We start from the raw sequence: 15,372 nt of genomic DNA, 5'->3' as shown, positions 1-15,372 counted from the left end.
CAGAATTCTTCCTCCGTAAGCCATGCGTGTTGTAAGAGGTGACTAAAACCCTGGGAGCAAGGGGCTAGTAACCCCTTTTCCTGTAAATTACTTAATTTAAAAAGAGAAACTTTTGTTTTTCTTTTTGAGCCACCCTGCCTTGGTGGGATATGGCTGGTTTGTTGAAAGAAGAGAAGTAATTCCTCATATTTTGAACAGTAAGTGAGAACAATAACAACTCATATATTGAACAATAACAGGAAAGTATTAATGCCTCATATATGGAACAATAATTTGTATAAAAGCTGTCATAAATACAGTATTTTTTCTCTTAGCATCAGCTAGTTAGTATATAATGGACTCTTCCCACATATTTTCCCCCTGACTGAGGATGAGGATGTTGAGTTTGGAGGGTCATCTGAACTGTGATATCAGCACACTTTTGGCAACACAGCAATTGAGTGAATGATAGTGATTTTTTTTTTTTTGGTAGGGGGAAGGGTCCCCCTACCTAAGTGGAAGAAAACTAGTGTGTTAAAAAATTAACAAAAATATCTTGTATTCTTTTGTACAGATACCTTTTAGTTTGCATAAAAACATTAATTACTAATCTTTGACCTGTATTGTTTTTTTCCTCCTCGTGATAGTCTCATAAGCCAACTCCTCGGTGTGCTGTGGGTCAACAAACTTTGTCAGATTTAGCATCAACCATGAAAGAAAGATTGACTCATCTCACCTTGGCAAACAATACTCTGTCCAACATGCCATCATTAATTAAGTCATTATCAGTGAGTATTTATATGAAATAACTTTAAAGAAACTAAGATAATGAACAGAAGTGCAGTCGTCTCTACAAATTCACAGGGGATTATGTTTCTACAGGTCCCTTGAAACCAAAAACAGTGAATAATACAAATTTATATCTACATAACAAGTGTTTCAGATTTGGGTTCATTTTGTGTTTCAGACATCAGATCTATGTTATATACATGTATGTATATCTATTGAATGCAATCTCATGGTTGGTTTTCAATTCAGGGGTCATATACAGAACCTGGAAAAATAGGTACTGCCAAAAAATTGTTGGATAATTGAATCTTTTCATTGGCTACTCACTGGTAAAATCACTGAATAATCAAAACCATAAATAAGGAAGTCTACGAATTTGTAGGGATGACCGTAAGACTTGCTTTTATTGTCAAACTTATGATTTTGTTGTCCTATATTGTATATGTGAATGCTGAGGTGTTGGGGAGAGGTGTGGGGTTAAAAGATAAAGAATCTAATGCAAAGTGGGAGTTGTTGGAACTGCTTTTTGCTGATGACATAGTGCTGTTGGGAGATTCTGAAGAGAAGTTATAAAGGATGGTGAATGAAGTGGGGAGGGTATGTAAAAAAAGGAAATTAAAAGAGCAGGGTGATGAGGGTAACAAAAAAATTAGGTAATGAAAGATTGGATATCAGATTAGGAGGAGGATGGAAGAAGTGAATGTGTTTAGATATTTGGGAGTAGACCTATTGGTAGATGGGTCTGTGGAAGATGAGGTAAGCCATAGAATTGATGAGGGGAAAAAGGTGAGTGGTGCATTGAGGCATCGGTGGCAATAAATAACATCACCCATGGAGGCAAAAAGGGGAGCGTATCAGTGTATAGTGGTACCACCAACACTTATGTGGGTTTGAAGCATGGATTTTAAATGTTGAAGTTTGGAGGAGGCTGGAGGCAGTGGAGATGTTGTGTCTGAGGGCAGTGTGTGGTGTGAATATTTTGCAGAGAATTTGTAGTTTGGAGATTAGAAGGAGGTGTGGGGTTACTAAAGGTATTATCTAGAGGGATTATTGAGGTGTTTTGATTATTTAAGAGAGGATGGAGCAAAATAGGATGACTTGGAGGATGTATAAATCTGTAATGGAGGGAGAGAGGGGTTAGGACTGCCCTAGGAAAGGTTGGAGGGAGGGAGTAAAGGAGGTTTTGTGTGTGAGAGGGGTTGGACATCCAACAGGCATGTGTGAGCATGTCAGATAGGAGTGAGTGGAGGCAAGTAGTTTTTATAACTTGACATGCTGTTGGAGTGTGAGCAAGGTAACATTTATGAAGGGATTCAGGGAAACCAGTTAGCTGGACTTGAGTCCAGTAGGTGGGAAATACAATGCCTGCTCTCTGAAGGAGGGGTGGGGATATTTCAGTTTGGAGGGGCATCTTAGCTGTAGTGTAGGTGCGCCTCTGGCAAGACAGAGGAGTAAAGACTACATAACCATTCAAGTTCATGAAAGGATGAGAGAAAACATATAGGGATGATGCTTCAGAGCCTAATAATTTCGAGAAGAGTTGCCAGAGTATCATTATTGAAAAAGCAATGCAGAAAGAATAATAGGAATTGTTTTTTACAAATAGAATGGTACATAAAACGGCTTCAAAGAGGCAGTGTCGCATAGTACACCTACCGGAAGCTATACAAAAATATATTTATGATAAATGTATTATAGAAGATAAGACATGATTAGCATTACTTCTGTAAGTATGAAGAGGTAATTATTCACACACACAGTTCTTAAATAAGGTAGATTTTCATACACTACCTCCTCTAGGAGTATATTCCAGCATTCGTGCCTAGTATGTTTCACAAGTAATTTGTATTTCCCCTGGCAAAAAAAAAAAAATGTAATTGATTTATGATTTTACACTATGATTTGTATTTTATTTTGTTAATATGACTTCTTTCACCAATGCAGGAGAATTGCCCCAATCTCCAAACATTGGATTTGTCAAATGTGATGACAGTGGGGCGTGATTGTGTGTTAATCAACATCGAAAGGTTACAAAAAGGGTGCACGAAGATGAAGAATTTGAGACTTACCAACTCTCTTGTTAGACTTAGTGCGACATCCTTACAAGAACAGGTATGTATTTTGACTTCATTGATGTGACTATATATGACAAATTTTTCATATACTTTTATTTCTCTAGAAAGTGATGTAATTCTTTTATCTTATTTAAGTCAAATCCTAAGATATAAAATTCTTTATAGGGTCAAAGAAAAATGGCTGTAAATGTTCAATAAATGTTTTGGGTCATTCCAAGTCAAGTGGACCAATTTTAAAAATCGTCCCCACTTGACCATCTCCAATTTCGATAAAATTTTAAATGAAGGTTGGCGTGTACACCAGACTAACTTTGGGAAAATTTTAGTTCATGATGTGCAATAGTAGTAATGCTATGGCCCTCAGAGTGGAGGCAGATGAAAATTTCACCAACCCACAGCATACAATCAACAGTAGTCAGGTAATTGATGAGGCAGATCTTGAAGCATAAAAGTTGTGTAAGTAGACATACCTACTGGGAAGATTGTTCCACGCATCCACAACTCTGTTAGAAAACCAGTACTTACCTATGTCCTTTCTAAATCTAAATTTATCCAACTTAAATCCATTATTTCTGGTTCTTACCTGGATTGACACCCTCAGTACTTTATTAATATCTCCTTTGTTTATACCCATCATCCACTTATACACTTCAATGATATCTCCCCTCATTCTACGTCTCTCCAGAGAGTGGAGATTTAAGGCTTTAAGTCTATCTTTATACAGGAGATTCCTTACACACTAAATCATTTTAGTCATTCTTCTCTGTATGTTCTCCAATGAGTCAATATCCATCCTGTAGTAAGGAGACCAAAACTGAGCAGCATAATCTAAATGAGGTCTCACTAGTGATGTATAGAGCTGTAAAATAACTTTTGGACTTCTGTTACTTATACTTCTTGAGATAAATCTGTACTTAGCTCTGTGAAGATCTGTCCAGTGTATTCTCCATGAATCTGCACAAGATGTCCTCTCTTGAGCAACTCTACCAGCAGCTAAAAGAGGAGCTTAGGGTTGCTAAGCTTGAGATACGGCGAATGACGGAGGAAAACAAGAGGATTCAAAGTATTCCTCCTGTTGTGAGTCTTCAGGTCAAGAGAGGAACCTGGTCAGTGGCCGGCCAACATGGAACGAAGCTGAAAATCAAGAAGACTGTTGGAGTGGTGGAAACAACGACGATCCAGAAGACTGCTGTAGAGACTTCCAACCCATTTTCGGTGCTACCAGACAAATATGTGTTGTCTACTGGAAACGTCACAATGAGTACCAAGGAATCATTGGCAGAGGAGGGTGGGTTGACATCCCTTGAAACCCCAACGAAGACCATCGAAAACATCACTACGAACTCCATCAGTGAAGGTAAGAACATTGTTTTAGTTGGGGACAGTCAAGTGAAATTTATGGATAGGGCATTTTGTCTTAGGGACAGGAAGAGGAGGCAGAGGGTATGTTTTACTGAGACTGGGATGGGGGATATTGTTAGCCGTCTGGACAACATTATGAAAGGTAATGGGAGCAATCCTATTATCTGCCTCATTGCGGGAGGCAATGATGTTGGCAGACGTAGGAGTGAAGACCTGATTAGCAGGTATAGGACAGCAATAGGGATAATTAGGAAGAAGGGTGGGAACCCTGTGTTATGTGGCATTTTGCCCAGGAGAAGAGTTGGAAATGAATGGTTGTCCAGGGCAACTGGTGTCAACTGCTGGCTGGCCAAACACTGTAAGGAAATTGCAGTAACATTCATAGACAACTGGGACCTCTTCTATGGTAGAAATGACATGTATGCCAGGGACGGGGTTCACTTATCTAGGTTAGGGGTGGGAGCACTGGCCAACGCAGTGGAGGGAGCTGTTAGGTCTTTAAACTAGAAATAGTGGTATGGGTTTTCGTGGAAAATCAATGTATTCTGAGTGTAGCGATAGTTTAAGGAAACCAGTTATAAGCAGAATGAGGTAGAGTTATTGGTGAACATAGGAAAGCCAATGGCATTAGGTGATAAGGAGAGTAACAGGCATAGTGGAGGAACAGAAATCAGTAGGAAGAAAAAAGAGAAAGGAGGGTTTCTGAAAATATATTATACTAATAGTCGTAGTGCGAGAAATAAGATGGACGAATTGAGATTAGTTGCAAGTGCGGGTAACACTGATGTTTTTGCCATAACTGAGACGTGGTTTAATATGAAAAATAGGGACATGCCTGCTGAATGTCACATTCAGGGTTTTAAACTGTTCCAAGTAGACAGAAATATTGGGAAGGGGGGTGGGGTGGCACTCTATGTCCGTGATCGTTTAAACTGTTGCATAAAAACGGGTATAAAGTCTGAAACACATACTGAGTCTGTTTGGGTAGAATTTTCAGAGGGGCATGAAAAATTGATTTTAGGCGTGATATACCGTCCCCCAAACTTGGATAGAGACCGAGGAAGACTACTCTGGGAGGAAATTCTTAAGGCCACAAGGCACAATAACATTGTAATTCTAGGGGACTTTAACTTCAGTAATATTGATTGGAATTTTCTGACTGGGAATTTAGAATCTAATGACTTTTTAGAAGTAGTTCAGGATTGTTTTTTGAAGCAGTTTGTTACAGAACCTACAAGGGGAAATAACCTACTTGACTTAGTTTTGGCAAACAGGGAATCCCTTGTTAATAATTTAGAAATTTCAGAAGAACTTGGTGCTAGCGACCACAAATCAGTTACATTTAGCATTGAATGGAAGTATGATAGTAGGGATAACTCACTAACAGTCCCAGATTTTCGCTTAGCAGATTACGATGGGCTTAGAAAACACTTATCATCTGTTGACTGGGGTAACGAAGAGAGCTATCAATATGACAGTTTTCCGAACACTATACATGCTGCCCAAAGAACATTTATCCCTTATGAAGAAATTAGATCAAATAGAAATGATCCAAAATAGATGAGTAATAGGCTCAAATATATTTTAGGGCATAAGAAAGGAATTTATAGGCATATCAAAAGAGGTGAGGGTCATCTTATGAATCAGTACATTGACATTAAGAGAGACGTTAAAAAGGGGATAAGAAAAGCTAAACAGGACTATGAAATTAAAGTTACTAGGGATTCGAAAACTAACCCAAAAAGTTATTTCCAGGTGTATAGAACAAAAGTTAGAGATAAGATAGGTCCCCTTAAAAATAACTATGGGCATCTTACTGACAAAGAGAATGAAATGTGCTCAATTTTAAATAATTATTTTCTCTCGGTTTTTACACAGGAAGACACTAACAATATCCCAATAATTAATTTTTATAGTGGGCCTGAAGAAGATAAATTATGTAACATCACAGTCACTAGTGAAATGGTTATGAAACAGATAGACTGACTGAAGCAAAATAAGTCGCTGGGACCAGATGAGCTTTTTTCAAGGGTTCTTAAGGAATGCAAAATGAAACTCTGTGAACCATTAACTAATATTTTTAATTTATCTCTTCAAACAGGTGTAGTGTCTGATATGTGGAAGATGGCTAATGTAATTCATATCTTTAAAGCTTGCATTACCGTCAAATTACCACCCAGTAAGCCTGACCTCAATTGTAGGCAAATTACTAGAGTCAGTTATAGCTGAGATTATAAGAAGCCATCTGGATAAGCATAATCTGATTAATGATACTCAGCATGGATTCATGAGAGGCCATTCTTGTCTAACTAATTTATTAACTTTCTTCAGTAAAGCTTTTGAAGCTGCTGATCACAATAAAGAATTTGATATTATTTACTTACATGTTAGTAAGGCTTTTGATACAGTTCCACACCAAAGACTGTTAAAGAAAGTGGCAACTCATGCCATTGAGGGAAAAGTGCTCTCATGGATCGAGTCATGGCTCACAAACAGGAAGCAGAGAGTGTCCATAAATGGGGTTAAATCCGAGTAGGGATCTGTAACAAGTGGCGTTCCACAGGGATCAGTCTTGGGCCCATTGTTGTTTATAATATATATCAATGATCTTGATGAGGGAATTACTAGTGAAATGAGCAAATTCGCCAATGACACAAAGATAGGTAGGATAATTGATTCAAACGTAGATATCAGGGAACTTCAGGAGGATTTAGACAAACTCGGTAACTGGTCAGAAAAGTGGCAGATGCAGTTCATTGTAGATAAATGCAAGGTTCTGAAGCTCAGGAGTGTTCATAACCCTAGCACTTATAAGTTAAATATTGTAGAACTTAGCCATACAGAGGACTTGGGGGTTATGATAAGCAATAACCTTAAACCAAGACAGCAGTGCCTAAGCGTACGTAATAAGGCAAACAGATTACTAGGATTTATATCAAGAAGTGTAAGCAACAGAAGTTCAGCAGTTATATTACAGCTTTATACATCATTAGTAAGGCCTCACCTAGATTATGCAGTTTAGTTCTAGTCTCCATATTACAGAATGGACATAAATTCATTAGAAAACATTCAGCGTAGAATGACTAAATTAAAACATAGCATTAGAAATCTTCCTTATGAAGAAAGATTGAAGACCCTTAAGTTACATTCACTTGTTAGATGAAGAATGAGGAGAGACATGATCGAAATGTATAAGTGGAAGATGGGTATTAGTAAAGGGGATATAAATAAGGTCTTGAGGATATCTCTCCGAGAGAGAACCCATAGTAATGGATTCAAATTAGACAATTTTTTTTTTTTTTTTTTTCTCAACAAGTCAGTCATCTCCCACCGAGGCAGGGTGACCCAAAAAAAAAAGAAAGAAAATCCCAAAAAAGAAAATACTTTCATCATCATTCAACACTTTCACCACACTCACACGTTATCACTGTTTTTGCAGAGGTGCTCAGAATACAACAGTTTAGAAGCATATATGTATAAAGATACACAACATATCCCTCCAAACTGCCAATATCCCTAACCCCTCCTTTAAAGTGCAGGCATTGTACTTCCCATTTCCAGGGCTCAAGTCCGACTATATGAAAATAACCGGTTTCCCTGAATCCCTTCACTAAATATTACCCTGCTCACACTCCAACAGCTCGTCATGTCTCAAATACCATTCATCTCCATTCACTCCTATCTAACACGCTCATGCATGCTTGCTGGAAGTCCAAGCCCCTCGCCCACAAAACCTCCTTTGCCCCCTCCCTCCAACCTTTTCGAGGACAACCCCTACCCTGCCTTCCTTCCCCTACAGATTTATATGCTCTCCATGTCATTCTACTTTGATCCATTCTCTCTAAGTGACCAAACCACCTCAACAACCCCTCTTCAGCCTTCTGACTAATACTTTTATTAACTCCACACCTTCTAATTTCCACACTCCGAATTTTCTGCATAATATTCACACCACACATTGCCCTTAGACAGGACATCTCCACTGCCTCCAACCGCCTCCTCGCTGCAGCATTTACAACCCAAGCTTCACACCCATATAAGAGTGTTGGTACTACTATACTTTCATACATTCCCTTCTTTGCCTCCATAGATAACATTTTTTGTCTCCACATATACTTCAATGCACCACTCACCTTTTTCCCTTCATCAATTCTATAATTAACCTCATCCTTCATAAATCCATCCACTGACACATCAACTCCCAAATATCTGAAAATATTCACTTCTTCCATACTCCTCCCCACTTTGATATCCAATTTTTCTTTATCTAAATCATTTGATACCCTCATCACCCTACTCTTTTCTATGTTCACCTTCAACTTTCTACCTTTACACACACTCCCAAACTCGTCTACTAACCTTTGCAATTTTTCTTTAGAATCTCCCACAAGCACAGTATCATCAGCAAAAAGAGTTATCAGAGCTTATTTCTTGGGTGGCATTGAAAATTGGGTTGGGCAAATGTTTTGTTAGTGGGATGGATTGTGATGGACCTGCCTAGTATGGGCCAACAGGCCTGCTGCAGTGTTCCTCTTTCTTATGTTCTTATGTTCTTAAACTGTTAGCCTTGTTGCTCACACTTAGGCACTGCTGTCTTGGCTTTAGATTTCTGCTTTCCATGACTCCTAAATCTTTTTCACATTCTGTGTGATCAAGCTCTACTTCACCTAGTTTATAGCTTCGAGGGTTATTTTCATTACCAAGGACTAGTACCTCACACTTATCCACATTGAACTTCATCTGCCATTTTTCAGACCAAGATATTAATTTATCCAAATCCTCCTGGAGTTCATTGCTATCCTCCTGAGAATGAATCATATGGCTTATCTTTGTATCATCAGTAAATTTGCTCACGTCACTCGTATTCCCTTCATCAAGGTCATTAATGTAAATTATGAACAAGAGAGGGCCTAAAACTGATCCTTGTGGAATGCCACTAGTGACTAATCCCCATTCAGATTTGACCCCATTAATGGAAACTCTCTGCTTTCTGTTGGTAAGTCATGACTCTATCCATGCTAGAACTTTACCTCATATACCATGAGCTGCCACTTTTCTTAACCCTTTCAGGGTCCGTCCCGTAGATCTACGGCTATACGTTCAGGGTCCAAACCGTAGATCTACGTCATGAGCTCAGCTCACTCTGATAAACTGTGAGTGGTACATTTGGGCCTAGATATGAGAGAATACATCTATGTGGTATGTGTGCACCACATAAAACAGATCCTGCAGCACGCTGTGTATAATGAGAGAAAAAAAACAAATCATGATTTTTCGATTAAAACAGCGACTTTGTAGTGTTTTTTCGTATGTTTTTTATAGTTGTATTTGCGATTTCTTGGTCTCATTTGATAGAATGGAAGGCATATTACAGAAATAGAGATGATTTTTATTTGTTTTAGCACTGGAAATGGCTTGAAACTGAGCTCAAAGTAGAGGAAATGTTAAATTTTTGCCGATATTCAAGAGTAAACAAACGACCTCACACATCTAATACACACCAACTGGTGGGTCTAATATACATTCACAAATATGGTGATGATATTTATACAATTATTACAGTATTGCATAACAGTAAATCTTCTATTTTTTGGTGTGAATAAAAATTCATTATGTGAATAAAAAATCAAAATGGAATTTATTTGTAAAGCCTCAAAACATAACTAATGAACAGAGGAAATGTTAGTTTAGTTCCAGGAATACCTACATTGTTTATTCTGGACCCCATTTTGAAATTGGAATATTTTGAACTTTGTGTTAAATTGGCCAAATTAACAATTTCCGATCACTTTATTTCATAGTTGAAACAGTTGACTTGGCGATTTCTTGTGCTCAATCGATAGAATAGAAGTAATACTAGTGAAATAGCTAAGAATTTGGTTGACTGGAATAATGTAATTGGCCTAAACTGGGAGTCAAAGTCGGCAAAATCGCCGATTCGTAAATATCGCTGACACATCAAAATTCGCGAGAGCATAATTTCGTCAATTTTCCATCAAATTTTGTACTTTTTGTTTTATTACCTTCACAAAAAGATTCTCTACCATTTCATAAGAAAAAATAACAAATTTTTTTTTTGAAAATTCTTGGACACTGGGGCACCACTTCAGATTTGGGCCTTGGACCCTGAAGGGGTTAAGAATCTCTTGTGAGGTACTCTATCAAAGGCTTTACTAAAATCCAAATAAACAATATCATATTCTTTTCGCTGTCTACTGCCTCAAATGTTCTATTGAAGAACGCCAGTAAGTTTGTCAAGCAGGAACGACCTCTTGTTAACCCATGCTGAGATTCATTAATCAAATTATGCTCTTGAAGGTGACTTCTAATAATGTCAGCTATAATTGATTCTAATAACTTGCCCACTATAGATGTCAGGCTTTTTGGACGGTAATTTGAAGGAATGGACTTATCCCCTGATTTGAATATAGGAACCACATTAGCCATCTTCCACAACTCTGGCACAACACCAGTAAGGGTGGATGCATTAAACACACTCGTTAAAGGCTGACTAAGTTCCATCTTGCATTCCTTAAGTACCCTGGAAAACAACTCGTTGGGCCCCAGGGACTTATTTTGCTTCAGTTTGTCTATCTGTTTGATAACCATGTCCCTCGTGACAGTAATATTAGTTAATTTGAATTCATCAGGAACTGAAAAATTGTTAATTTCTGGAATCTCATTTGTGTCTTCCTGTGTAAAAACTGACAAAAAATAGTCATTAAATAAGGAACACATTTCCAGTTCGTTGTCCCTCAGCTGTCCATTCCCAATTTTCAGAGGTCCTAACTTTTCCTTCACCTTCGTCCTATACACTTGAAAGAACCCCTTTGGATTGGTCTTTGATTCATTAGCAACTCTAATTTCATAGTCAGGTTTAGCCTCTTTAATCCCCTTTTTTACTTCTCTTTTAAGCTGAGCATATTAGTCAGTAAGATTAACCTCTCCTCTTCTGATGCACCTATAAATTCCCCTTTTCCCCCCTAATAGATGCTTTAGCCTCCTGTTAACCTATTTGGGACCGTTGTTATATATGAGTGGGAGGTGCTGGGTTTGATTTGTGTCATTGGGGACGGGAGTAAATTCTTGGGTAGCGTTGGGTAGAGGTCATTTTGATAAGGACCTGCCTTGTATGGGCCAGTAGGTCTTCTGCAGTGTTCCTCTATTCTTATGTTCTTATAAGAGAGGAGGAACACTGCAGCAGGCCTGTTGACCCAAACTGGGCATGCCTTCTCAAATCCATCCATCGACATACATTTGCCCTACCTATTTTTTTTTTATGCTACCCAAGCCATAGCTTTTTAGAGTACCACACCAAAGACTGTTAAATTTAGAAAGTAGCAGCTCATGGCATTGGGGGAAAAGTGCTCTCACGTATCGAGTCATGGCTTACAGACAGGAAGCAGAGAGTGTGCATAAATGGGGTTAAATCTGAGTGGGGATCTGTAACAAGTGGTATTCCACACTGATCAGTCTTGAGGCCATTGTTATTTATAATATACAGTGGACACTCGATAATCGTAAGGCTCGAAAGTCGTAATTTTCGAAAATCATAACGTTATTTTCGTCAAAACATTGACTCACGAATCGTCGTTTGACTCACAAACAGTCATTTGTCTGGAACGTGTACACACAGCCCCGAGCCACCTCACACTCCATTCCCAGCCAGTGTGTCATTGTTTATCAGTGAGTGAGGATGATCCCATGAGTTCATACGATACATTTCATAATATTCCATTTGTTTTAGTGCTTGCAACTGCTAAACAAGTCACCATGGCTCCAAAGAAAGCTTCTAGTTCCAGCCCTTTGGTAAAGAATGTGAGAAACACATATAATTTAAGGAGAAGTTTGTAGAAAAATATGAAGGTGGTGGTGGTAGAGTGGTAGCAGTTGTGATAGTGGTAGAGGGTGGTAGTGATGGTGGTAGAGGGTGCTAGCAGTTGTGATAGTGGTAGAGGGTGGTATTGATGGTGGTAGAGGGTGCTAGCAGTCTTGAGAGTGGTAGAGGGTGGTAGTTATGGTGGTTGAGGGTGCTAGCAGTTGTGATAGTGGTAGAGGGTGCTAGCATTTGTGATAGTGGTAGAGGGTGCTGGCATTTGTGATAGTGGTAGAGGGTGATACTGATGATGGTAGAGGGTGGTAGTGATGGTGGTAGAGGGCAGTAGTGATGGTGGTAGTGATGGTGGTAAAGGGTGGTAGCGATGGTAGTAGAGAGTGGTAGCAGTTGTGGTAGTGATAGTGGTTGTGATAGTGGTAGACAGTGGTAGTGATGGTGGTAGAAGGTGGTAGTGATGGTGGTAGCAGTTGTGAGTGTGATAGAAGGTGGTAGAGGGTGGTAGTGGTTGTGATGGTGGTAGAGGGTGCCTTCTTCAGTGATTCAGCGATTCTGCTAACTCCTCCAATGTTGTTGGAGTTATATAGGGCTACAGAAAACACCGCCGCCTCAGCTACTGCTTCACCACCATTATGGATGGCTTACTCTCGGTGACCCTTATACACCCAACAACAACACAACACAACACCTCTTGTCACATTCATAATGACTTATTTTATTCATTATAGAGTATATTCCATGTTTCTATGTAATTAATATTGTTTATTATGTCATATTAGTTGAATTGTGGTAGATAAATAAGCTGTAGAGTTGATATTAGTGTCATATTTTCCAACAATAAATTCGCCTCCCCTCTCTGCCCCGTCTGCCATACACCAACAAAAGTCTTCAATAAAAGGTAAGTGTGATGTTAAATTTTCATTTATACATTTTATTAGTGCTTTACATTTATTTGGCATTCTTTTCTGTATGTAAATCTGTATTTAAGCTAGGGAAGTGACCCCTGAGGTGACCTAGAGTCCTTTTGGATAGGGATTCCCCTTCCAAACAGTAACCTCTCTTCCCTCTCTCCTTCTCCCTGTCTTCTATTCATCAACAACAGCCTTCAATAAAGGTAACTGTCATGCTGAATGTTCATTCTTTTGTGCATGTAAATCTATCTTTAAGGTAAAAAAAAAAATTGTTGTTGATACTTCTGAGTGTCTGAAATGAATTAATTGGATTTACATTATTTCTTATGGGGAAAATGGATTCGCAAATCGTCAACTTTGATAATAGTCACGCTCTCTCGAACAGATTAATTATGAGAAACAAGGGTACACTGTACATTAGTGATCTTGATGAGGGAATTACAAGTGAAATGAGCAAATTCGCCGATGACACAAAGATAGGTAGGATAATTGATTCAAATGTAAATATCATGGAACTTCAAGAGGATTTAGACAAACTCAGTACCTGGTCAGAAAAGTGGCAGATGCATTTCATTGTAGATAAATGCAAGGTTCTGAAGCTCGGGAGTGTCCATAACCCTAGCACTTATAAGTTAAATAATGTACAACTTACCCATACAGATTACGAAAACAACTTGGGGGTTATAATGAACAGTAATCTTAAACCAAGACAGCAATGCCTAAGTGTACGTAATAAGGCAAACAGATTATTGGGATATATATTAAGAAGTGTAAGCAACAGAATTTAAGAGGTTATCTTACAGCTTTATACATCATTAGTAAGGCCTCACTCACCTAGATTACGCAGCTCAGTTTTGGTCTCCATACTGCAGAATGGACATAAGTTCATTAGAAAACATTCGGCATAGAATGACTAAATTAATACATAGCATTAGAAATCTTTCTTATGAAGAAAGATTGAAGACCCTTAAATTACATTCACTTGTTAGACGAAGAATGAGGGGAGATATGATCAAAGTGTGTAAGTGGAAGATGGGTTTTAGTAAAGGGGATATAAATAAGGTCTTGAGGATATCCCTCCAAGAGAGAACCTGCAGTAATGGATTCAAATTAGACAAGTTTAGATTTAGAAAGGATACAGGAAAGTATTGGTTTGGAAATAGGGTAGTGATGAGTGGAACAGTCTTCCTAGTAGTGTTATCACGGCTAAAACCTTGGGTACTTTCAAATTTAAGTTGGATAAATACATGAGTGAGAGGGGATGGATTTGAGTAGGACTTGCACATGGGTAAATAGATTTTTTTTTTTTCAACAAGTTGGCCGTCTCCCACCGAGGCAGGGTGGCCCAAAAAGAAAAAAAATCCCCAAAAAGAAAATACTTTCATCATCATTCAACACTTTCACCTCACTCACACACAATCACTGTTTTTGCAGAGGTGCTCAGATCACAACAGTTTAGAAGCATATACGTATAAAGATACACAACATATCCCTCCAAACTGCTAATATCCCGAAACCCCTCCTTTAGAGTGCAGGCATTGTACTTCTCATTTCCAGGACTCAAGTCTGGCTATATAAAAATAACCGGTTTCCCTGAATCCCTTCACTAAATATTACCCTGCTCACACTCCAACAGATCGTCAGGTCCCAAATACCATTCGTCTCCATTCACTCCTATCGAACACGCTCATGCACGCCTGCTGGAAGTCCAAGCCCCTCGCCCACAAAACCTCCCTTACCCCTTCCTTCCAACCTTTTCGAGGACGACCCCTACCCCGCCTTCCTTCTCCTACAGATTTAAATGCTCTCCATGTCATTCTACTTTGATCCATTCTCTCTGAATAACCAAACCACCTCAACAACTCCTCTTCATCCCTCTGACTAATACTTTTATTAACTCCACACCTTCTAATTTCCACACTCCAAATTTTCTGCATAATATTTACTCCACAAATTGCCCTTAGACAGGACATCTCCACTGCCTCCAACTGCCTCCTCGCTGCTGCATTCACAACCCAAGCTTCACACCCATATAAGAGTGTTGGTACTACTATACTTTCATACATTCCCTTCTTTGCCTTCATTGATAACGTTTTTTGTCTCCACATATACCTCAACGCACCACTCACCTTTTTTCCCTCATCAATTCTATAATTAACCTCATCCTTCATAAATCCATCCGCCGACACGTCAACTCCCAAGTATCTGAAAACATTCACTTCTTCCATACTCCTCCTCCCCAATTTGATATCCAATTTTTCTTTAAATCATTTGATACCCTCATCACCTTACTCTTTTCTATGTTCACTATCAACTTTCTACTTTTGCACACACTCCCAGACTCATCCACTAACCTTTGCAATTTTTCTTTAGAATCTCCCATAAGCACAGTATCATCAGCAAAAAGTAACTGTGTCAATTC

The 15,372-nt window shown here is 38.7% G+C and overlaps 1 protein-coding gene across 2 annotated transcripts in view; it reads left to right on the top strand.

Moving 5' to 3' along the window:
* The first annotated feature begins 506 nt into the window (after positions 1-506).
* Positions 507-15,372, top strand: part of LOC138854176 (F-box/LRR-repeat protein 6-like) — a 79,944-nt gene continuing 65,078 nt past the window's right edge. For both annotated transcript variants that reach the window (XR_011393396.1, XM_070095712.1), the window contains exons 1-2: positions 507-767; positions 2,713-2,880. Coding sequence is in view for 1 of the 2 variants with exons in the window: in XM_070095712.1 (XP_069951813.1) it covers positions 690-767; positions 2,713-2,880 (246 nt within the window). In the remaining variant the exon portion in view is untranslated. The remainder of the gene's footprint in view (positions 768-2,712; positions 2,881-15,372) is intronic.

This window comes from Cherax quadricarinatus, chromosome 4, assembly GCF_038502225.1.
Source record: "Cherax quadricarinatus isolate ZL_2023a chromosome 4, ASM3850222v1, whole genome shotgun sequence".
Lineage (NCBI taxonomy): Eukaryota > Metazoa > Arthropoda > Malacostraca > Decapoda > Parastacidae > Cherax > Cherax quadricarinatus.
The sequence above is the reverse complement of the archived record's forward strand: the minus strand, read 5'-3'. Positions and strand labels throughout refer to the sequence as shown.